The sequence below is a fragment of the Colobus angolensis genome, unplaced genomic scaffold (genome assembly GCF_000951035.1).
Source record: "Colobus angolensis palliatus isolate OR3802 unplaced genomic scaffold, Cang.pa_1.0 Scaffold37, whole genome shotgun sequence".
NCBI lineage: Eukaryota > Metazoa > Chordata > Mammalia > Primates > Cercopithecidae > Colobus > Colobus angolensis.
This window is the reverse complement of record NW_012117043.1, coordinates 5,590,425-5,613,329: the sequence shown is the minus strand read 5'-3', so window position 1 is coordinate 5,613,329 and position 22,905 is coordinate 5,590,425. Positions and strand designations below refer to the sequence as shown.

At 51.7% G+C, this 22,905-nt stretch overlaps 1 protein-coding gene and 1 long non-coding RNA gene across 3 annotated transcripts in view; one reads left to right on the top strand and one right to left on the bottom strand.

Moving 5' to 3' along the window:
• The first annotated feature begins 8,010 nt into the window (after nt 1-8,010).
• Nucleotides 8,011-22,902, top strand: LOC105520101. Its single transcript, XR_001003070.1, has 3 exons — nt 8,011-8,406; nt 22,319-22,474; nt 22,558-22,902. It is a non-coding gene; the product is annotated as an uncharacterized LOC105520101 (long non-coding RNA).
• SUPT4H1 (suppressor of Ty 4 homolog 1 (S. cerevisiae)) overlaps nt 15,823-22,905 on the bottom strand; it is a 7,903-nt gene continuing 820 nt past the window's right edge. The window contains exons 1-5 of one of the 2 annotated variants that reach the window (XM_011953696.1): nt 22,626-22,905; nt 21,987-22,093; nt 18,150-18,205; nt 17,802-17,855; nt 15,823-16,913 (exon numbers count right to left, since the gene is read on the bottom strand). In XM_011953696.1, coding sequence (XP_011809086.1) covers nt 16,846-16,913; nt 17,802-17,855; nt 18,150-18,205; nt 21,987-22,093; nt 22,626-22,694 — 354 coding nt within the window. In that variant the 5' untranslated portion in view covers nt 22,695-22,905 and the 3' untranslated portion in view covers nt 15,823-16,845. The remainder of the gene's footprint in view (nt 16,914-17,801; nt 17,856-18,149; nt 18,206-21,986; nt 22,094-22,625) is intronic. The other variant, XM_011953697.1, reaches the window with a different exon arrangement.

The window sequence follows — 22,905 nt, the reverse complement described above, 5'->3', positions numbered from 1 at the left end:
GTTGCTATGAAAAAATAATTTGGGGGACAAGGACGTGAGAATCCCCCCAGCCAGGCGTCAGCCTATATACAGGGGCAGGGGTCTAGACAGAGTCCCCAGAGACAGGGGTGTTGGGAGAAGCTCCGAGAGGCGGCGCCTCTCCCACTGAACCCGGGACTCATTAGACAAGCCAGTTTCAGCCAAGGTCGGGGGCCCTCGTGTGGCACCCCCACAGAATAGCAGCAGTGACACTGAACCCTAGAGCCCCTGACTGACTGTGGGCTCCACCCAGGCAAGAGCCAATGGAACTGGAGGTAGCGGGTGCATGGGGAGGAGTGGACATATTCACTTCCCTAAAGCAGTGTGTAGGTCAACACGTACGCCACTGCATGATGTGTTGCTGATGTTTAGGTCAGAGTATGTATGCATGCCGTTATGCGCTTGCATGTGTATAGTATGCATATAGAGAATAGACATATCTCTGTTTCTGTATATGTGAAGGGGCCATTGTGTGTATATATGCGTGTGCTATTATGTGTCTATGGGTCACATAATAAAACAAGAAAAACACATTGGGTGTATTTGTATGTATGTTTCTGTGTCACTGCATCTATGTCTGTTTGCCACTGTGTCTATGTGATGTGCATGGGAAGCTATCATTGCATGAGTTTATAAATTGCAACACATCATGATATATATAGATATGGATGCTACTATATGGCACAATATAGTAATTGGTTACACAATATATGATATGCTGATATAGTCAAGTAAATATGCATAATGACTTGGTTTGATTTATATATATGCATATCACCATGTATCTATTTATGTATTGTGTATTTATCATGGTCTATGAATGTGTCTCTAGGTATGTGTATGGAGCCACTGTGTTTATTATGCGAATGTCACTGTATGTGTGTGCTCTTCTGTGTGTAAGACACGTCCTAGATCTATTATGGCATGTGTGTACTACTGAATATGTATGTGCCCTGGGTGTGTGTAATCCCTGTGTGTCATACCAGTCATGTCACATGTGTCTGTGTGTGTGTTAGTGGCACACTGCATGGGGCCTCTATGTGTAAATGCATTTGCATCTCAGTGCGTGCTTTGTATATGAGTGTCTGCGCCCTTGTCTAAGATGCTGTGTATGTGCCACAGTGGATTTTGCCCAATTTTTATAGGACCTAAGACCCCCTAGACTTTCTTAGATTACAACTGGATATAGGCAGCTTTCAGTTTGGGCGTGTAGAGAGTGAGTGGGGGGCAGGATAGGGCCAGAGCTAGGGTAGAAGGTGAGAGGATGCCTTACATCCCGGCCCCTTTCTGCAGATGGCCCAGGCCCTTCTCTCCTCCAGCTGTGGCCTGGCCAGGCCCAGAGCCCTCTTCTAATCTCATAGGCAGGGCCAAACCCATATCTCTCAGAGGAGAGACAGAGGTTCTCCCTCTCAGCCCTTCCGTGTGCCCATACTGTCTGTGTGCCTGCCGCCCGCATTCAGCTCCCCACCCCAGCAACAGAGTCTCAGACAAAAGAGAAGCACAGTCCAGTCTTTATTAGCATTGGGTCCCTGGCACCACCACCCATTCCCCTCCATGTACCCTCCCTTCCCACCCCTTCCTCGTCCTTGCGGCTGCGGCTGCATCAGGGTTCCACACGTCCAGCCCTCCCCGCCCCCAAAGACTGCAGGGCAGCAGAGGAGCGACTGTGGCCTTTCCCCAGCTGTCCGGAACCAGGAAGGGTGGGAGAGCCACAGAGGTATTTCAGGCATCTGGGCAGAGTAGGGAGGGGCTGTGAGGTGCTCACCTGTCACAAGAGGTCCCCGAGCGCCGAGGAAGATGGTGGCGGGCGGCGGGCGGCGGCGGTGGCGTGATCTCCGAAGCCCACAGTACACTCATCCATAAAGTAGGAAACACTACACCCTCCAGTGCTGTTAGTAGTGCTTTCTACTTTATGGGTGACTGCACTGTCTGTCTGTCCGTCGGCGTGTACTCTTCAGGCCGCCCGGGCCTCCTCACTTCTGCTCCAAGAGCCCCCCAGCCCTCCTCGTGGCTTCCTAAGATCACCCCAACCCTGCCAGGGCCCCTACTGGGCCCTGTGGGCGGTGACTCAGCATGGCGCCAGACTTGCCTCCTCTACCTCCCTCCCCCACTTCCTCTTCAGTTCCCTCTTCCCTTCCCCCTAAAGGCTCCACCCCATCCCCCCAGTTTTAGGGACACTCAGGTAGAGACCAGGGCCTCTGGAGGACTCACCTCCAGTTCTGTGACCCCTTGGCTGGCCGCTCCCAGCCATGCCACCCACCCTCCAGCGTCCAAACGTGGCAAACACAGCTCCCCCGCCAAGGTCTTGGCCTCCAGCCTACCCCAATCCCGAGGTCCTGACTGCCCAGAGCCTCATTCCCCACCCTCCGCCCTCCCCACCAGCCCAAGGTCCTGACCCCCCAGGGCCTAAGTCCCCAGCCTCCCCAACAGCCCAGGGTCCTGACCCCCCAGGGCCTCAGGCCCTGGCCTCCCCACCAGCCCAAGGTCTTGAACACACCAGGGCCTCAATTCCCAGCCTCCCCACCAGTCCAAGGTCCTGACCCCCCCAGGGCCTGAGTCCCGGCCTCTCCACCAGCCCTAAGGTCCTGACCTCCCAGGGCCTCAGTCCTCAGCCTCTCCACCAGCCCCAAGGTCCTGACCCCCCAGGGCCTCAGTCCTCAGCCTCTCCACCAGCCCCAAGGTCCTGAACCCCCAGGGCCTCAGTCCTCAGCCTCTCCACCAGCCCCAAAGTCCTGACTCCCCAGGGCCTTGATTCTCGGCTCCCCACCAACCCAAAGTCCTGAACCCCTCACTGCCCTGCTGTTCCCCTCGCAGGAGCCCAAGGCTATCCCAACATAAATGGTGGCCACATTGGGAGGAGGAAGAGCTTGGCGCCCCTTGAGACGTGGTCTCACTTCTCAGTCTCTGCCTACGCTCTGCCATCCCCACCCTACTCTCCAGCCCTCCTCCTTGGACACCTCTTTCCCCCACTGGGGTCCAGGAGCCATTTTACCTTCCACTAGAGAAGGTTACAAGGCGCTTTGCCCTGAACTTCCTGCATGGGGCTCCCACCCAAGCTCCTCGACACCCCCATTGCGCCTCCACCCAGACCAGCAGCCCAAGCCCCTACAGGCCTCGAGCTGAGGAGCTCCAGTTGGGGCAGCAGTGAAGGTCCGGGTCCTTACCTGAGGCTGCAGAGCGGAGGAGGGCTCGCCCTGTGCTCCAGGCTCCGAAGTGGGGTTCCCTTCAGGGAGGGCAGGGCTTATAACCCCGAGGCCACGTGGGCCAGATCTCAGGGCGCCCAACGGTCTCAGAGCCCGCCCCGCCCCCGCCCGCAGGGGATGAGCGCCCTCCCTCCCTCCCTGGGGAGGACAGACTGACAGGAAACAGAGGGTGGGCCCGCGGGAGGGCTGGGGACCCTCTCTCATGCCCTGGGCAGGTGGCTTCCGGCCCCAGCTGCCCTTCCCCCCATGGCACCAGCTCCAAGGGATCGCTCAAGAGCCTGGGACTGACTCAGGGCATTGAGGGTGTCCCCAGAAGACCAGGGCTCCTCGACAGGGCCCTCAGTGAGTGCCCAAAACAGGGAGTCCAGAATTCCAGCACAAGAAAAGGACCTTCTCTCTGAGCCTCACCGCTGCTGACCCCAGCCCAGAAAACTCCCTTCCCTTCCCAACACTCAGGCCAAACCCTGGCTCCTCTGCATGTGCTCCCGTGGGGCCGTGGAGGTGCCGATGCATGAAGGGCATTGGGCCAGCACACCCTCCATGGAGGCTGTTGTTCTCAGCACCCCACAAAGGCACCCCTCCTGCAGCCTCAGCCTGCAAGGCACAGTGCGGGGGGCACTCTCAGGCCCAGTGGGCCTGATGACACTAGGCTAGGTGTTCATGCTCTCCTTGGGGCGTATGAGGACAAGAGAGCAGGGCAGAGCTGGGTGAGGACCAGGTCCTAAGGTGGGGCACAGGTGCTACGGGGAGAGAAGGGGGCTTGGAGGAGTGGAGGGAAAGAGGCTCGAGGGAAGGTTCTGGCGGCCACCGGATGTGGGCATGGGGCCCACCCACCTGCATGCCACCCCCGATTTCCCCATGGGGAAGGCAGGAAGCTGCCCAGCCCAGGGCCCCTGGCTGGGGGAGGGGAGTAGGGTGTGGAGGTGGGCAGGGGGCTGGGTGGGCTGAGCCCGGCCCACACCATCTTCCCCCAGCATTCTCCAAGCCTCTCGATGGGCTTGGGTCTGGAAGCAAGAGGAATGGGTTTGGGGAGGTAGGAGCAGTAGAGAGAAAACCACCCAGTGACTCCTTCCCAGAAGGCCATGGACCTCTTCTCTGGGTCCTCCATTTAGGCCCACACAGACCTTAGGGAGCTGTCAGATTCAGGGCCTAGAAGAGAATTGGCAATGGGGGCAGCGGGGAGGGAGACAGCCCCACATCCTTCCCTCCAGGAAGGGGGTCCTTCAACCTGGAAAGTTGCCCCACTCCCGGGTCCCTAAAATGGGACAGAGAAAGGGGAAACAGGGCCTTTCACCCCCTTGAGTCTAAAGAGAAAGTGGTGAGGAGGGTTGCCTTGTAGGCCCAGCTGGCCAGAAATGAGGCGATACTCCTTTAAGAGACCACCGCTGCCTCTGACCTGGGTGGAGGGGAAGTGGCTGCCCCGGGCGATAAGAGGATAAGAATATCAAAGTTGTGCAGTAACCTGGGTTCCTGGACCCCCATTCTTCAGGGCTCCTCCCCTGAGAGCATCTTATTTCTTCTCCTGCTTCTGATGCCTCCATAGCCCTCACTTCAGAGGCGTCCTGTCCCCGCAAAAGAGAGTCACAGAATGGGAGCCAGGGCCCCCGGCTTCTGGACCCAGCTATGCCATAGACCCCTCAGCTTCTGACCTGCGGCGAGTCAGAGGTGAGGTTCCTAGGGACACACATTGCTCCAACAGTCTCCAATCCAGCCCTTCTCCTGTCCTGAGCAGATTGAGGTGTCCCTGATGCCTACTGCCCTGTGACAACAGAGGCTGATTTTCTCTGTACAACCTCAATGCCCAAAGATCACCAATAGTTTTTATTTTTATTTATCTATTTTCTTTTTTTGAGAAGAGAGCTTAGGACCCAGCTTCTCTGTCGATGGCGTTTCTGGGGTCAGGGGGTTTCCGGGGAGTCTGGGCCCTCTGCTGGTTCCCATCCCGAGGCTGGGGCTGAAGAAGGATGGAATGAGGAGAGGTTCGGGGTCCCTGCACCTGGACTTTCCCCAGCCCAGCGATGACTCCCAGCTCTGCTGGGCCTCAAACCAGAAGAAATGGGACAGGGCCGGAGACAAAATCAAGAACAGGGGAAGGGGCAGAGTCTAAAATAAGAATACAGAGACAATAAGAAACTTTGTGAGAATGCCTGATACATGGAATGGGCCGTCCACCTGTGAGTGGAAGAAGGCTGCTGAACTGGAAGCCGGATGTAGGCTGCCACCACCCAGATGCGTGGCCTGTGCGACTGACCAGCAGGTGCCTGAGGGAAGAGCAGCCAGTGCCTGCGTGGAAACATGCATGCACAGACAGCGGCCCAGAAAGCCCAAAACATTCAGACACAGACACGCTGTGGCTGACACACCCCGCAGGCCTGCACACACACCTAGAGGAAGGCCTATCCACGCTCCTGGACACACCTGCCTCCTCCCCAGGAGACACAGGGAGGCTCACCTGGGAATCTGGGGCCAGTGCTTGGCAGGGTGACTGGAAGGAGTTGGGGGTGGATTCAGAACATAGGTACCTCTGTGAGAGTGGCCTGGCTCCCACTCCTGCCCCCAAAGCCACCTGTTGCCTGAGTTCCCCAGGATGCGAAAAACCAGACCCTTGACGTCTTTGCACAGGAGAAAGGAATTCAAGCTGATACTTCAAACTCTGCCCACTTGGCGGCCAGTCCAGTTTCAAACAGGCTGTCACTGGGCAACCTTGGCTCACTTGGACTTGCTGTCAAAAGTCTCCCATGGCACTCTCTGGTTCTGACAGATTCCTGCTCAGAGGAAGTAGGGGTGGGGGCGGCAGGAACAAGGTGGGAACAGCCCTTCACCAGGATAGGGGGATCTGGGCTTGGAATCCTGGAGGGCTCCAGGCTCACGGTCCCTCACTCCCACCCCCACCTTACTGACCTCGGGGACAACCATCTCTGTGTGCCAAGCTGAGGCTGTGGGTAGGCAAAGGTGAGCCAGCAGAGAAAAGGACACAGGACCCGTCCTTGGGCACTCCCAGCCTGACAGGCAGTGTGTAAGAGTGTATGTGTCAGTGCAAGTGAGTGTCTTGTACCCAAAGCAGGGGCAGAGCTTCAGGTCTGATGGGGACACTTGGCTCCTACTTCCAGTGAGCCAATCTGAGGGTGAAGTAGACACACACATCTACATTTAACAGAGTAACAGCAACAGGCATAAGGCCATCCCAGGTGGGGGTTGCCAGGGCCCAGGGGGTTGGGATGTTGGATGCTGCAGTGGCAACCTTAGAGTCACAGGAGTCCCATCAGAGAAGGCTTCCTGGAGAATGTGAGTACAGGTGGAAGAGGGTTTAGAAGGAGAGACTGGGCAAGGAGGAGAAACAGGGAGAAAATGGTCTTTTGAAGGCCTAATGCCTGTAAGGATAACAGGCCCAGAGGGTGGAAGAAATGACACGAGCTTACTGTCCGCACATGAAGGCAGAAAAGAAAACCAACCCTTCCCCGCCATCTGCATGGGCCTGGGGCCCTCACTCACAGGCAGGCAAGCAGCCAGTGGGAGATGGCAGCCCAGATAACCTGCCTTGTGAAGAGACAACAAGAGAGAAGCCACAGACTTAACCACTCACAAACAGGAAGTCCAGAAGGCGGAGCAGACCCGCCCTCCAGTAAGCTACGGTTGGGGACAGGCCTGGCCACAAAGGAGGGAAACTGAGCCCCTAGCATTGCAAAATGGGGCTAAAGCAAATTGGAGTCAAGGGTCCCAAATGTCGAGACCCTTCCCCATCTCCCTGGAGGGGCAACCAAGGGAAGCAGGTGCCAAGAGAGGGAAGTGCCTTAAGAACCTAAGACAGCCCATGTCCCCTACAGAGGTCATCCCAGCACCTCAGAAGATCTCTGTCTCATCTCAGAGCCTTGGGAGCACAAGGAGTGCGGAAGGGCCTCCAGGCAAGGAGGGCGGACAAGGTGGCTGGCTCTCAGCTCCTGCCAGGTCGGCCCAGACTCCCCTAGGTTTAATTTCACACTCTCCTGCTCTACTCTGTCTGGCAAGGGGCAGCTCCAGTGCACAGTGGCCCACACTAGGAGGTCACTTTGCACTGGGACAGGGTTCTGGCTCAGGTCTCCTGGGATCATAAGATCCAAGGACTTTTAAGCAGCAAGGTTAGGCAGCAACTGGTCCCAAGTCAGGAAACAGAGCTGCAAGCCCAGAGAGAGGCAGAAAGCAGCCTGAGGTCAGAAAACAAGTTAGGGTCAAGTTGGGTTCTTTCCACAACATCTGGGAAAAGGCAGGATGGGCTGGGTGGAAAGGGGGTGTGGGTGTGAGGAAGACTACCCTGACCATTGCTGTGGGAGTGGCCATGAAACCAGAAGCTTTCTCCTCTGGGATCTCCTAGGGACACAAGTGGAGAAATGCGAGAAAGCTCCCTCTGCACTCTCCACACACAGGAGCCGGCTTTAACTTGCATAGCTGCACCTGCTCCAGTTCCAACTGCTGCAAATAAATTGTGTGTGTGTGGCGGGAGCGGGGAGGGGGTCCAAGAGCTGGTTTTCTGCCTGAAACCCACTATGATCCCTCATCAGCCCCGCTCCCTATCCCAACATCAGGATCACCAAGCAGAGGACAAAACTCAGTGTCAAGAAACTAGGGGTCTAGTCCTCACCCTGTGATTATATGTGGTACAATTCTGGGCCAGTCACTGAATCTATCCCTAAACCCAGCCTGTTTCTTAACCTATAAAAATGGGGAGTTGACCAAAACACCTGTTTGTGCTCTAGGAAGTCCCCAAGAGTATAGGAGCCCAGGGACCTCACAGGTGGCAGCAGTATCTGTGTTCCAAATCCTGCCCAGCCCCCGGGGCAGCCATGGAATCTTCCCAGCTGGCTTGAGGGCACACCTCCCAAAATGCAGAGAAGGCAGGGTGGCTAGGAAGGGCTCTAGTAGAATTCTCCCCTTATCTTGTCTGGAAACAAGGGGCAAAGGGCTATTTCCTCCTGCCAGCCTCCTGCCTCCAACAGGATTCCTCACATCCCAGGCCCAGCTGGAAAAGGCGGTGAGAGTTGGAAAGAGACTGCTCAGTGAGGACTGCCCTGTCAACCTGCTTGGATTCATCCCATTCACCTCCACGTTCTGCACATGCGGCAGGGGGAAGGGAGGCAGCCCAGGCAGCCAGAGAACTTGATGAAACACACTCAATCTGAATCTCGCTTGATCGTCATGCTGACCCAGTGAGGTAAGTGATGGTATCCCCATCTCAGAGATGAGGAACCGGAAACTCAGCGAGGTTAAGTTTCACCTTCCTGAAAATTGGGTACCCCGTTTCTGTTCCCCCAAGGGAGCTCAATTCAAAGTCCCCAAAGGAATAGGTCTTCTGTGAGGACCTGTTCTCCCCTCACAACCCCATTGGAAAAAGCAGTGGGAGTGACCCAGGGCGGACCCTCTGGCCCAAGCTTGGGGGGGTGGGGGGCAGAGGGGCCTAAATGGGTGGCCAGGTGGTCTGCAGAGTCTCTCCAGCAGCAGATGGCCTCCCCAGCCCTTTCCTTCAGAGCCTGTTAAGCAGTCAGATGGGGGAGGGTTGGCCCCCAAGGCCAGGGACTCAGCAGCAGCAGCAGCTCACAGCACTGGAGCCGTTAAAAAGTGACTCAACCAGAAAGTGCGTTTGAAGTGACGCCCGCCAGGGCCCCAGAGCCCCAGAGCCAAACCTCAAAAAGACGAAGTGAGAGAGACAGGCCTGCGGGGGCTGGGCCAGGGGTGGAGACCCAGCCTGGAGCCGGCCTGGCCAAATAAGGGCAAATGCACTAGGGCGGGCCAATGGGGCACCAGCGGCTGGCTGCGTCACGGAGCTGTGGCTCTGGGCAGGGGGAGGTGAGATGCCTGGGCCAAAATGGGGGCAGGCGTCAGGGGGCCCAGTCCCTCTTCAAGGGGTCCCAGGGTGGGTGAATACAGGAGGCATGGAAGCCCTCACCCCCAAGGAGGCTTTGACACTCAGGTCAGTGGACCTGCAACCCCAGAGCCCACCTGCAGGCTGGGTGGGGCTCAAGGGAGAAAAAGGAAAACCTGGAGGACCCCCCATGCCCCTGCCCCAGTTACGGGCCCTGGATCCCCATCTGCCATGCAGAACTGAAGGGAGGCCATAGGGACAGCAGTGTTGTGCAAGGGGGAAAGGCTGAAGCACCAGTGCAGCCTCACCAGGCCACTGACTGTGGGCAAGAGATGTAATGGAAACTCAGTTTTCTCATCTGTGAAAGGGGAATAATATTGCCTCGTGGGATGGCACTGAGAGTCAAATGCAATAATAGAAGTGGCCCATTTTGAAGCTGGAAATTGTCATAGGGATGTAATAGATGATTAGTGTAGAGGCACAAGGCCAAAGGCTGCTTCTTAGATTCTTGTTTCCAGTTGCTATAAAATATCCCTTTGCAAGGACACCATGTGGTTCTCAATTTTGGCCCCTGGTGTCTAGAACAAGGTAGGGGGAGGTGCAGATGCCACAGGGATTCCCGAATCTTAGTCCCTAAGCAAAAGCAGAAGAGACTGATGCCTGCTCGCCTCCAGCTGATTCCCCAGGGACATACCCCCTCTTCATTTCTCCTGCATCTCCTCACCTTCCATGAATCCAGACCATGCCCCACCCCTCCTCCTGAGACCCCGCCCTCCATCTCCCGGCCTCTCTGGGGTGCAGGGCAGAGGAAGTGAGTCTACTCAGCTGACCAGAGAAAGTGCTGCAGCTGCCTGCACAGGGTGGGCCGGCCACTGGCTCGTTCAGGGCTTGTGATAACTCCCTTGCCTCAGGCCTCCGCAGCCCCTGCTGGGACCACTGGCCCAGGAGGAAGGCTGGGCTCTGGCTGCCACCTGCTTCCTCTCAGGAGTTCTCCTCCCTCCCAAGCATGGATTTGCATTTCCCCCCTCTGCCTTCTGCTACTCAAGCCCCCAGGGATGAGGTGACAGTTAACCCCCCACTTCCTGCTAGTGGCCCCAGAGCGCTCACTTCCTTCCAGGTATTTTCCGGGATGGGGGAAGGGGTTGAAAGGGTGGAAGGGGTTGAAAGGGGATGAGGGATCCATTTTGGAGAGATACTGAGGTCCCCCTACCCTGCTGTCTGAAGTTGCTCCTTCCCTTCCCTCACGCTCACTCTGTAACACAAGAGCTCAGTTTGCAGGAAGAATGCATAGGCCGGGAGCAGCACACAGGAGCTTTTGAAATGGGCTAGGCCAGCTCCCTGACTTCTCAGAGGCCCAGGCCTCTATCCGCCATAGATAGACCCCCAAGGAAAGTTCCTTGGACTTCAAGTTCCCTATCTGGGACAACATAATGTCTGCCCTCTACCCGGAAGGCAGAGGGTTGAGAACGGGGGAGTGCCAAGGCATAGAGGGGAAATGTTTTCCATCCTATTTTTCAGAGGATCTACCAGCAGCACAAGGCAGAGTGTTCTCTGCACTCAGTTCCCGCTTCCTGGGATCTGATGGCAGAGAAACACAGCATCTTTAGACAAGAGGTACTGAGCTAGGCAGTAGAGGACACATAAAGTAGCAGTGACCCGCTCCGGAAGTCAAGCTGACCAGCCTCTGAGGCTCAGTCCTCTCCCCTGTAAAGTGAGGGGTTGGCCTAAGTCATGACTCCCCCAGTCCTAATGTTCTGTGGTCTGCCTTCACTCTTCTGTAGACTCAGCATCTCACCTTCCCACTGGCGAAGGCCTTGAAACCCCAAGACTGAGGCAGGCAGCCATGTGCTCTTCTCTCCAGTCTAAACCCTACTGGCGCAACCTATAGCAATTATTACCAAGTGTGGCTGCCTGTTCTCCTAGTTCAGACAAGACTGGAAGGGGGACAGCCACACGTGAGCAACAGAAGTGACAGCTGACAGGTTGCTATGAATCCAAAAGGTAGAAAAAAGAGTCAGTCCCGGAACCAGTTCACCACATGATACAAAAATGGAGGTTTACGACGACTTTGAGCCAAATCAGGTTAAATCACATTCAGAATCTTGTATCCAAATAGCAAGGAAGTAGTATAACACATTTTTTAAAATTTAAGCTAGGTGTAGTGGCACATGCATGTAGTCCCAGCTACTTGTAAGGCTGAGACAGGAGAATCTCTTGAGCCCAGGAATTCAAGGCCAGTCTTGGCAACACAGTGAGTCCCTGTCTAAAAAAAAAGAACCACAGAAAAACAAACAAAACAACAACAACAAAAACCCAAACCAAAACTTTATCTTATAAAAAACAAGAACATAAAGATTAAAATTGAAAAAAAACCTTGGCCAGGCACAGTGGCTCACTCATATAATCCTAGCCTTTTAGGAGGCTGAGGCCAAAAGAACACTTGAGGCCAGGAATTTGAAACCCTGTCTCTACAAAAAATACCAAAAAAAAAACAAACCCAAAATTAGCTCGGTGGAGGGGTGTGCACCTGTATTGTTAGATACTCTGGGGGCTGAAGTGAGAGGATTGATTGAGCCCAGGAGTTGGAGACTTCGGAGAGCTACGATCGTGCCACTGCACTCCTGCCTGGGAAACAGAACAAGAGAACAAGACCCTGTCTTTGTGTGGTGGGGGGGAAGCCCTGGTGCTTGAAGGAAAATGTTTCTGTTTTGATTCAATTTTGATGTATTTATGTATGATATATGTGGTGGAACACCAATTACCCAACAATGCTGGAAGGATGAAATTCTTGTCACATCTATCTAGAACTTACCTAGAGATAGACAACTTTGGATAATGAGAATTCCTTACATACTTAGTTTACAACTCTCAAATTGCTTTTCCCTAAATTATTGTATTTGATTTTTTTTTTTTTTTTGAGACAGGGTCTTGCTCTGTTGCCCAGGCTAGAGTGCAGTGGCACAATCAGGGCTCACTGCACCCTTGACCTCCTGGGCTCAAGTGATCCTCCTGCCTCAGCCTCCCAAGCAGTTGGGACTACAGGCGTGTGCCACCACGCCTGGTTAATTTTTAAAAAATTTTTAGTAGAGGCAGGGTGTCGCCATTTTGCCCAGGCTGATCTCAAACTCCTGAGCTCAAGCAATCCACCCGTCTCAGCCTCCCAAAGTGCTGGGATTACAGGCGTGAGCCACCACACCCAGCCAAAGCAAACTTTTTATTTAAAGTATAACAGTGAACAAATCCTAAGTATATAACAATATATTTTCAGAAAGTGAACTGACCTACATAACTGGCATCAAGATCAAGATAACAGGCCAGACGTGGTGGCTCATGCCTGCAGTCCCAGCAGTTTGGGAGGCCGAGGTGGGTGGGTCGCTTGAGCCCAGGAGTTCGAGACCAGCCTGGGCAGCATGACGAAACCCCATCTCTACCAAAATACAAAAATTAGCTGGATGTGCTGGTGGATGCCTGTAGACCCAGCTACTTGAGGCACCGAGGTGGGAGGATCAACTGAGCCCAGGAGGTTGAGGCTGCAGTGACCCATGATGATGCCACTGCACTGCAGTCTGGGCGACAGAGACCCTGTCTCAAAAAAAAAAAAAAAAAGGAAAGGAAAGCAAAAGAAAAGAAAAACAAAATATAACCAGCACCTTAGGTGCTTCTCATGCCCTCCTCCACCCCCACCTATCACAGCTCACCACGATCCTACCACTTAAGATCATAGTTTTGTCAATTGCACTTCACAGACTAGAAACTTCATTTTAGAGGCGACTCGGGAAAGTCACAGAGTTGGTGGCTGGTGGAGGCAGCAGGGCCAGGACTCTGCCCTTAGTTAGATACATGCATTTTCATCACACAAGTCTCTCGGTGTTCCAGTGGGGTGTGACGGTGCCATCATCAGTCTGCAGATAAAGGGAGGTGAGGAGGAAAGAGAGGTTGGGAGGTGTGGGGCAGATGTCAGCAGGCGTGTAAGAGCTGCTGGAGTGGAACAGTAAATGCAGCCAGGGGTAACTATGAAGGGCTAGACTGGTTTCCCAATGCCCTGCACAGGGATCCTTGAGTAAATCCCAAGGATCCCCTCCCTGGGCCATTACCCCACTGCCTCCATCTCTTTGGCTAATTTTAGACTTAGGGACTAGAGTGGTGGGATTAGAGTGGTTGGTGGGCTCAACATATGGGGACAATGTGTTGCAATAACTTCACTCAGAAGAAAGCTAATGCCTCATACTGGTTCTGTGGAATACTTACAGAGGGAAAAAAACTTGCTGTGTTTGTGGACAACTATGTCGCAGTTAGTAGCCCTAAACTTGGTGTGGGCATTATATTTCTTGAGCCAGGGCTCCACTACTTGATTATGGCTAAAACACTTTAACTCTTTTTTTTAACCCGCCCCGAAACAGAGTCTTGCTCTGTCGCCAAGGCTGGAGTGCAGTTGCACGATCTTGGCTCGCTGCAACCTCCGCCTCCTGGGTTCAAGCAATTCTCCTGCCTCAGCCTCCCACATAGCTGGGATTACAGGCTTACGTCACCACACCTGGCTAATTTTTGTATTTTTAGTAGAGACGGGGTTTCACCATCTTGGCCAGGCTGATCTTGAACTCCTGATCTCGTGATCCACCCACCCTGGCCTCCCAAAGTGCTGGGATTACAGGCGTGAGCCACCGCGCCCAGTCAAGAGACTTTAACTCTTTGAGCCTCAGTCTCCTCATCACCAAATAAGGATGTTAATTAGTTCCAGGGTTTTTGTGAGAATCAAATGAGATAGTGGATGTGAAAGCCCTTTGTCAACCGTATTTGGGTTAGTTTTGTTGTTTTATGAGACATGGTCTCGCTCTGTCACCCAGGCTGGAATGCAGTGGTGCTATAATGGCTCACTGCAGCCTCAAACTCCTGGATTCAAGGGATCCTCCCACCTCAGCCTGCCAAGTAGCTGGGACTACAGGTGTACACCACCATGCCTGGCTAATTTTTGTTATTTTTTTGTAGAGATGGGCTTTTGCCATGTTGCCCAGGCTGGTCTCACACTCCTGGGTTCAAAGTGATCTGCCCGCTTTGACCTCCCATAAGTGCTGGTATTATAGGCGTGAGCCACAGCACCCAGCCTTTGTCAACTGTAAAAATATTTACATGAAAGGTTTTACTGATACTAAACATGAACCAGACTTCCAGACAAAGTTATTATTAGTCTGTTCTTAAACATGACCTACCTGCCTCTTTGATAGAGAACAGATGTCAGGGAGGGGACCTGAGGATCAAGTAGCAGGCTGCAGACAGAACAGGAGTAACAAGGCAGAAGCCACACCAAGAGCAAAGCCTCAGACCCTGGTGAAACTGCTCCCCTCCAAAACCAGACCATCCTGACCCTTGCTCTATCAGCCACCAGTCCTTTCTTGAGCTGGAGGCTGCATTATCCATGCACTGCCACTGAGCTCCTCAGTGTTCTGGGAGACCCTAATTCCACAGCATGTGGCAGGGAGGAAGCAGAGAATGAGGCACAGGCAGGCAAGGGGAAGGCAGCCTGGCTACCATTCCTGGTCTCCGTCTGACTTGTGTCTGTCCTTGTTGAGCTAGGGAGGAGGCTTGCTCTTCAGGAAAGAAGCCACACTACTGAGCAAGACAAGGAGAGATCTTAATAACTTTGGCAGCCAGAATGGGACTGAACCTTTGACAGACACATGGGCCAGTGGGCAGGACACAGCTCTCACGGCCACCCTCATAGCCATGGAAAGCACGGCAGTGGTACCAGGACCGGACTGCGCCCTCCCAGGGAGCTGTGAACCAAGTCCTTGTCTTAGTTTCTTTGGGTTCCCAGTAGAGGATGGGACTCCAGCACCTTTCTGCCTGTCTGGGTTGCTGAGCGGCACCACCTGCATGTTCAAGTGCCAGAGAAAGCAAGAAAGCTAATTCAGCAGCAGCTCCCAGGGAGAGCCCACTTGGCACAGTCTGTAGAATCCAGGAAGGAAAACAGGCCACCCTTCCCCCACAAGCATCAATGCCTATGCTATGTCTTTGGCTTCCTGTGAGACTGTCAGTTAGGGCTCAGTTCAGTGTGAGGCTGAGGCAGCCCAAGTGTGGTTATTTGTGCAAGCTCCTCTAGCCTCCCCTCCCCACAACTGTTTCCATTCTCACCAAGCAGCCACGTCCGGGTCAGACACCCAGGACAGCAGCTGGGGCTTTCCAAGGGGCTTTTTGAGAAGCTAGTGAAAGTTGGGTGTTGGCTGCACAGCCTGGGTACTCTTGCTGAAAGGCACTTCTTCCATCCAGGATGTAAGCTCTAGCCGGCAGGGGTGCTTTCAGGTTGAAATTGAACAGAAATCACCACTCATGGAGCTTTCTGTTTGCTGGGCTGGGGAAATCCTTGAGAAACTGTTTGGAGTTGGGGTTATCCGACCATTCCCTCAGAGCTTGAAGGCACCAGAGAAAATGGTTCTAGTTTGAAGACCATGAGTGGACATGAGTAGCCCGGCCAGTCCGTTTCCCTCCCATAGGCCTAGGCGAAGACAAGGAAGGGGAGTAGACAAAATAATCAAACTAATCAGACTAATCAGAGTCAGGTCAGCATCTCTCCTCCTTCCCACACACTCCAGCCCACAGGTAACAAGCAAAATCAACTCAAGAGCAACACCAGGTGGCTGAGACATAAAGCCCTAGCACAGGCAGCTCTGCTAATGACCCACAGCTCACCCTGCAGCTGTGGCTCTCAGCATTTCCCCTACTCTTTTGGCTGATCGTGCACATATTCTATGTATTGAAAAATGGCCCAAAAAGGAGAGCAAAAGGATTTCACCTTTATAATACTTATATAATTTTCACATAGCCTCGTTTCTACAATCACAACAATCCTGAGGTAAACAGGCAGGGTATAATCATTTTCTCTTTAGAGGGAGAACAAGGAACTTAGAGAAATCAAAATGGGGATTTCTGTGGAAATTTAAATAAATGAGAATTCGTGGTAAATTCTTTTATCCTAAAGCAAGTAACTCACCTTGGCCAAAAAATGGGATGTTACCCAAAGTCCCCTACTAGGCCAGAGGAGAAAAGGACCTACCTCCTACAGGGGCACAAACAAGGCAGACTAGGACCCAATGGTCGCCCAAAGCCCAAGGGCCTCCAGTAAGTGCTTGAGACTGGCCTAAGGTATAGGAAAAGCGGGGGTGGGGGAAGAATTATTAAACATGGTCAAGGAGCACTACAAAGCCTCAGGATTTCTTCAAGGGGTACTGCTGTGCCAGGTCTCGAGGGCAGGATACAACCGTGAGACACCAGGGACACCAAGCTGATGGGGTTACCAAGCCTCTGGACACCACCTTCTGATAGGAAGCAAGGAAGCACACTAGAAAGGCTGCAATCCCAGAGGCTGAGACAGTCAAAAGGGAGTAGAAGGGCCTCTGCTGCTCTGGGAAGCTTCTTATAGGGCAAAATAAGCTATTACTGTGCCTAAGAGAATGGAAGAGGGAGGCAAGGCAGGTGTCATGGCCTTCAGAACTTTCTAGAGGTTCATATTTATTGACATTTGACCTAGAGTCCTCAGCATGGGGAAGGCACAGCCCTGGGCCATGGGTAGGAAAATCAGTATCCTACTCTCTCCTCAATTCCATCTGTTAATCCACCAACCCAAATCCCTCCCACCCCACTTGTAGTCCAAAGAAGATAAAATGATGTGCTGCTTTCTCAACAGTCAGCTGAGTCTGAATTGGAGGGTAGGAAGTATTTGAAGTTCTGCTCATTTAGTTCCAGAACAAGAAATAAGCAGAGGCAGGAGAGCAAAGATGCTGGCAGCCCTGCATCTTGCTAGGTCTTTATAGCTGTGTCTCTGGATTTGTAGGCCACTCCTCGACTTTTCAGCTCCCGCACGATTCCTAAAGCAGGAAAAGAAATAGTTCTGTGAGGTAAGATTCAGAAGGGTAAGATAAGCCACTCAGCTGCCACCCTGAGGGAGGACTATAAGTAAACTGGAGTTCCTAGACCACTTAACAATAGTCCTCCTTGGCCAGGCATGGTGGCTCATGCCTGTAATCTCAGCACTTTGGGAAGTCAAGGAGGATCACTTGAGGTCAGGAGTTCAAGACCAGCCTGGGCTACAGAGCAAGGCCCCATTTCTACAAAAAATTTTTTAAAATTAGCCAGGTGTAGTAGCTTGCACCCGTAGTCCCAGCTATTTGGGAGGCTGAGGCGGGAGGATCTCTTGAGTCCATGAGTTCAAGGCTGCACTGAGCTACGATCACGCCACTACACTTCAGCCTGGGTGACAGAGTGAGACCCTGTCTCCAAAAAACTAAAATAAAAAACACACAAAAAAAGGTCCTGCTTAGTTGACTCATTACCAGTGAAGACCCAGGTAAGTGTTCGGTAAGAATGAGAAGAAAAAGAGGGATACATGTAGTCATCAAAAGCAAAGGTTCTAGGCCAGGCACCTGTAGTCCCAGCTACTCAGGAGGCAGAGGTGGGAGGAACGCATGAGCCCAGGAGTTAGAGTCCAGCCTGGGCAACATAGTGAGACCTTGTCTCTAAAAAAATAAAAAACAGAAATAGCAAAAATTCTGGAGCCAGAATGCCTGGATTCCAGTCCTGGCTCCTCATTTACTAGCTGGGTGACCTCCAGCAAGTGATTTAACCTCTCTGTGCCTGGTTTCCCCCATCTGTAAAATGCTGAACCTCAGAGAGTTGTGAGAATTGGCATTAATTCAGATTAAAAAAACTTCTGCAGAGCTTTAGAGTAAATGAACATTGGCTGTTATGATTATTACCTTGGGGCAGGCGACCAGTGACTGACACCGCATATACACCTGGCTTAAAGTTACCTGAGAGAGAAGAAAAAAGATACAAGATTACAGTGAAGTGAGTTAAGACTGAAGATCAAATGGAAGCTAAAGCTAAACATTAAAGAAGTGATGCAACTCCAACAGAAGAGCTATCCCCTCTTTCGGCTACAAGTGTTAAATGATAAGGCACAGGACACTGCTTCCTTGTCTTCCCTACAACCCGATCTTTCCCACCCTGAGGTCACTCACCTTGCTGATTTCAGACTCCCTAATGGACCTGAGGAACAGTAACAATACTACAACTAAGCCAAAAGGAGAAAGGCCGACACTTACTGACTCGCTGCCACTTGGAGACCCAGCTGTCCTCTGGACTCATCATCGCAATGATTCTAGGGAGGGAAAAGAAATGGAGAGTCAGCCTGAGCCTCCCCTGGGCCTGAGCTCAGTTCTGAGAGAGAAATCTAGGAAAAAGCCAAGTACTAAGTCTCCACTGCAAAGTTGGGAAAACTGCCTTCTGATGTTGGGATGAGGTTGACTCAAAGCTAGGACTGACAAACGTTCTTTGTTCTTATGTCCTTGGCCCGCCAGCCACAGGTTAGTTTCCATCCCCAAAAGACTCTCTCACTCAGCTCACAAACATCCTTAGCCTACAGATTCCCTAGAAAACGAGACGGCTTTAGGACTAGAGGGCCAATAGTTACAACTAACACAACTACAGGGGTCTACCGCCTAGTGCAAAGAGGAGGGTGAGTCAGAACAACGGATCCTCCTACTAGAAATGAGTTCAACTTGGCTAAGCTCTTCCTCTAATGACCTAGACATATGGGGACCCCTCTAATGACCTATACATGCGGGGTTCCCTTCTCAGAACCTCATCAGTAAGCTGAGATTCAAAGGTTGAGATAATACATGAAAAACACCTTAGCACAAAGACTAGCACAGAGTGCTAAATAAGCATTAGCTCTCCTCATTATCCTACTTGTCCTTCCCAGGTAGCTGTGATTCCAGAAGAATGGTAAGGCTATTCAAGGGCTAGAAGATGCTGCTTGAGCAAGATGGATAGGCATTTTTGTCATTCAAAGCATTCAATCAAATGCTTACTGCCTGCCGATTGTGTTGGGTCTAAGCACTGACATTTGTTGACTGCCTCCTCAATATGCCTCCCCTCTTCTCTCAGTAACACTCCTGGATTCTTATTTGAGAAGATTCCCTTCCCATCCAAATCCTACATTATCAGCCATGTGCTATAAGTGGAACCGACCCTACCTCCAGGGCTGACAAGCAGAAGAACACTAGCCCTCAGCCCTGCAGCCTGATGGGAGATAGGCACGATGCAGGCCATCCTCCTGACCACAAGTATATTCTTCTCTGTCCTTTGCAATCTATCTTTTTAGCCTTAGGGTCTCTATAGCCCAACCTTATGATTTAACCTAAACAGAATTCCCACTGTTCTCCAAACACATCCTGGTTTTCCCCAACCTATGCCTTTGCTCTAGTCACTCCCTTTATTTGGAATGTTCTCTCTCTCTCTCACCTCAACTTCCTCAAAACTCCCAAGCTTCTTTCTTTAAGAGGAAAGTACTACCTCTTCCAATTTTGGTTGAGGTCATCCAGCCCTCCTCCGATCTTCAATTTGCCCACTCTTTAAGACCTAATATGCACTAGAATATACAAATAATTCCTACAACCCAACAACAAAAAAAACAAACTGAAGTAAAAAATGAATAAAGGCCTTGAATAGGCATTTTTCCAAAGATATACAAATGGCTATAAGCACATAAGAGGCTCAACATCACCCTTCACTGGGGAAATGGGACACCAAAGTCACACCCATTAGGATGGCTATTATTAATAAAGAAATTAGAACCTTTGGGCACTGTTGGTAGGAACGGAAAATGGTGCAGTTGCTAAACAGTATGACAGTTCCTCAAAAAATTAAACACTCAATTATCATATATCTAGCGATTTCACTTGTGGATATACAGACGATCCCTGACTTACCTTAGTTCAACTTATGATTTTTCAAATTTATGATTGTGCAAAAGTGACATGCATTCAGTAGAAACTGTTTTCAAATTTTAAATTTTGTTATTTTCCAGGCTAGCAACTCAGGACGATATTCTGTCATGATGCCGCGCAGCAGCCGTGAGCCACGGCTTCTGGTCAGCCACTGTAACATAAGCGTTTTGAGCACATTTGAAGTAGGCTAAGTTATGATATTCAGTAGGTTAGGTGTGTTAAATGCACTTTTGGCTTATATTTTCAACTTATGATGGGCTTATTAGGTTGTAACTCTGTACTTGAGTTGAGGAGCATCTGTACTGAACATAATGAAAAGCAGGGACTTGAACACATATTTGTATACCAATGTTCACAGCAATATTATTCACAAATAGCCAAAAGGGAGAAGCAACCCAAGATACCACTGATGGATGAATGGGCAACAGAACATGCTATACACATACAAGAGAATATTATTCAGCTCAAAAAAAGGAGGGAAATTCTGTTGCATGCTACAATATGAATGAACCTTGAAGACATTATGCTAAGTGAAAGAAGCTACAAAATGCTACTGAATGAGCCCACAGGTACCTAAGGGTGCCTAGGGTGGCCAAATTCATAGAGACAAAGCATGGTGGTTGTGAGGGACCAGAGGGAGGAGAGAATGAGGAGCTAGTGTTTAATGGGTACAGATGAAAAAAGTTCTGGAGATGGATGGTGGTGATGGCTGCACAACAATGAGTATGCACTAATGTCACTGAATTGTGTATTTAGAAATGGCGGCCGGGCGCAGTGGCTCACGCCTGTAATCCCAGCACTTTGGGAGGCTGAGACAGGAGAATCACCTGAGGTCAGGAGTTCGAGACCAGCCTGGCCAACATGGCAAAACCCTGTCCCTACTAAAAAAGTATAAAAATTAGCTGGGCATGGTGTGGGTGCCTGTAATCCCAGCTACTCAGGAGGCTGAGGCAGGAGAATTGCTTGAACCTGGGAGGTGGAGGTTGTAGTGAGTTGAGATCACGCCAATGCAGCCGGGCGCAGTGGCTCACTCCTGTAATCCCAGCACTTTGGGAGGCCGAGGTGAGTGGATCATGAGGTCAGGAGTTCAAGACCAGTTTGACTAACATGGTGAAACCCCGTCTCTACTAAAAATACAAAAATTAGCTGGGCGTGCTGGCAGGCACCTGTATGTAATCCCAGCTACTCAGGAGGCTGAGGCAGAGAACTGCTTGAACCTGGGAGCTGGAGTTGCAGTGAGCTGAGATTGTGCCACTGCACTCCAGCCTGGGCAACAGAGCGAGACTCCATCTCAAATAAATAAATAAGTAAAACGGCTAAAATGGGCCGGCCATGGTGACTCACACTCGTAATCCCAGCACTATGAGAGGCCGAGGTGGGCAGATCACCTGAGATCAGGAGTTTGAGATCAGTCTGGCCAACATGGTGAAACTCCGTCTCTACTAAAAATACAAAACTTAGCTGGGCGTGGTGGCAGGCGCCTGTAATCCCAGCTACTCAGGAGGCTGAAGCAGGAGAATTGCTTGAACCCGGGAGGCAGAGGTTGCAGTGAGCCAAGATTGCGTCTTTGCACTCCAGCCTGAGTGACAGGAGCGAAAAGTCTGTCCCCTCCAAAAAAGCAACAGCTTTTGGGCAATGATCTACCATTACTATACCTCCCTTCCCTTCATTTTCAAAAGAAATTTTCATGCATTTAACAAACATTATTGAGATTACATTCTTTCTTCTCATGTTAAGTCTTTGAAATCTGGGGTATATTTTATACTTAAAAGCAATGTCTTAATTTGGACTAGACACATTTCAAGTGCTCAGTAGCTGCATGTGGCTAGCGGTTACTGTATTAGATCCCTAGCACTAGTATGTCTCAAAATAACTGTTGAGGCTGGACACAGTGGCTTACACCTATAATCCCAGCACTTTGGGAGGCTGAAGTGGGAGGATCGTTCCACGCTGCAGTGAGCCATGATCATGCCACTGTACTCCAGCCTAAGCCACAGAGCAAAACCCTGACTCAAAAAAAAAACCTCACACAAGATAACCCCCAAAAACGAACAGCTGGGACCAACTAGGATTAACACTTGCCCTGTATTTACTTCTCTGGGTGCGGGTTGGGTAATGCAGAAGGGAATGACGGAACCTGAAGCGGCTTACCCATCAAAGGAAGAGCTGGTGCAGTCATATACCATCTCACGGTTACCCTTCATTTGTAGATATGCATCACAATTGTCACAACCATCATATTCAAACTGGTCTATAGTCTGGGAGTGAAGAAAAATAAAGGAAAAGGACAGATAAGCATGAACAAGACCAAGAGACAAAGTAGCTTTCTTAATACTTCGACCCGCTCAATTTCTTGTTTCCCTATGTTGACTTTGTCTCCCAAGGTTCCCCACCTACTACTCTCAAAGCTCCATTCCTAAGTCCCACCCTCCCACTCCTTCCTCTCTTGTTCCCAATTCCGTTTTATCTATTCCTTTCTCTAGTCTGCTCAGGGTCAGGCACCCTTTCCGACTACTCACTCAGCTGCGGATCCCCACCCGACTGTGACTCCCAGCGTCTTTCGGCTCCAACGTAAGTTCACGGAACGTCTAAGAGCTGAGGATTCAAAGGCATGTAAGACCTGCCCGCGATCCTACGAGGTAAACGATGGCCTCCTTCGGCTTCTCACTCCCCCTGCCACCTCTGAGTCCTGGGCCTTACTTTTCATTTTACTGTCCCACAGCCCCGCTCCGCCCTCTTTCCCCGACCTTGGTCCCCCATGGTCCCTACAACCAAGTCCCCGACTGACACCTTGACCAGCGAACACAGCAAACAGGCCCGCAGATGCCGCAGGTCCTTCGGCACTGTCTCCAGGGCCATCTTCTCCGATGGGAAGAGCAACAGGGAGATACACGGCCACAGCCTGCGCACCCGCAGGAAGTAAACACCTCGTTACCCAGAATGCCCGCCACTTCTGGCGCTCAGACTTCCTCTTCCGGTGTGTGTGTGTGGGGGGGGGGCGCCTGCTCCGCCCCTACCCCCGCCAGAGGAGATGGTTTCTCCCACCGGCAGGCGGGGAGGCGGGGCGGTC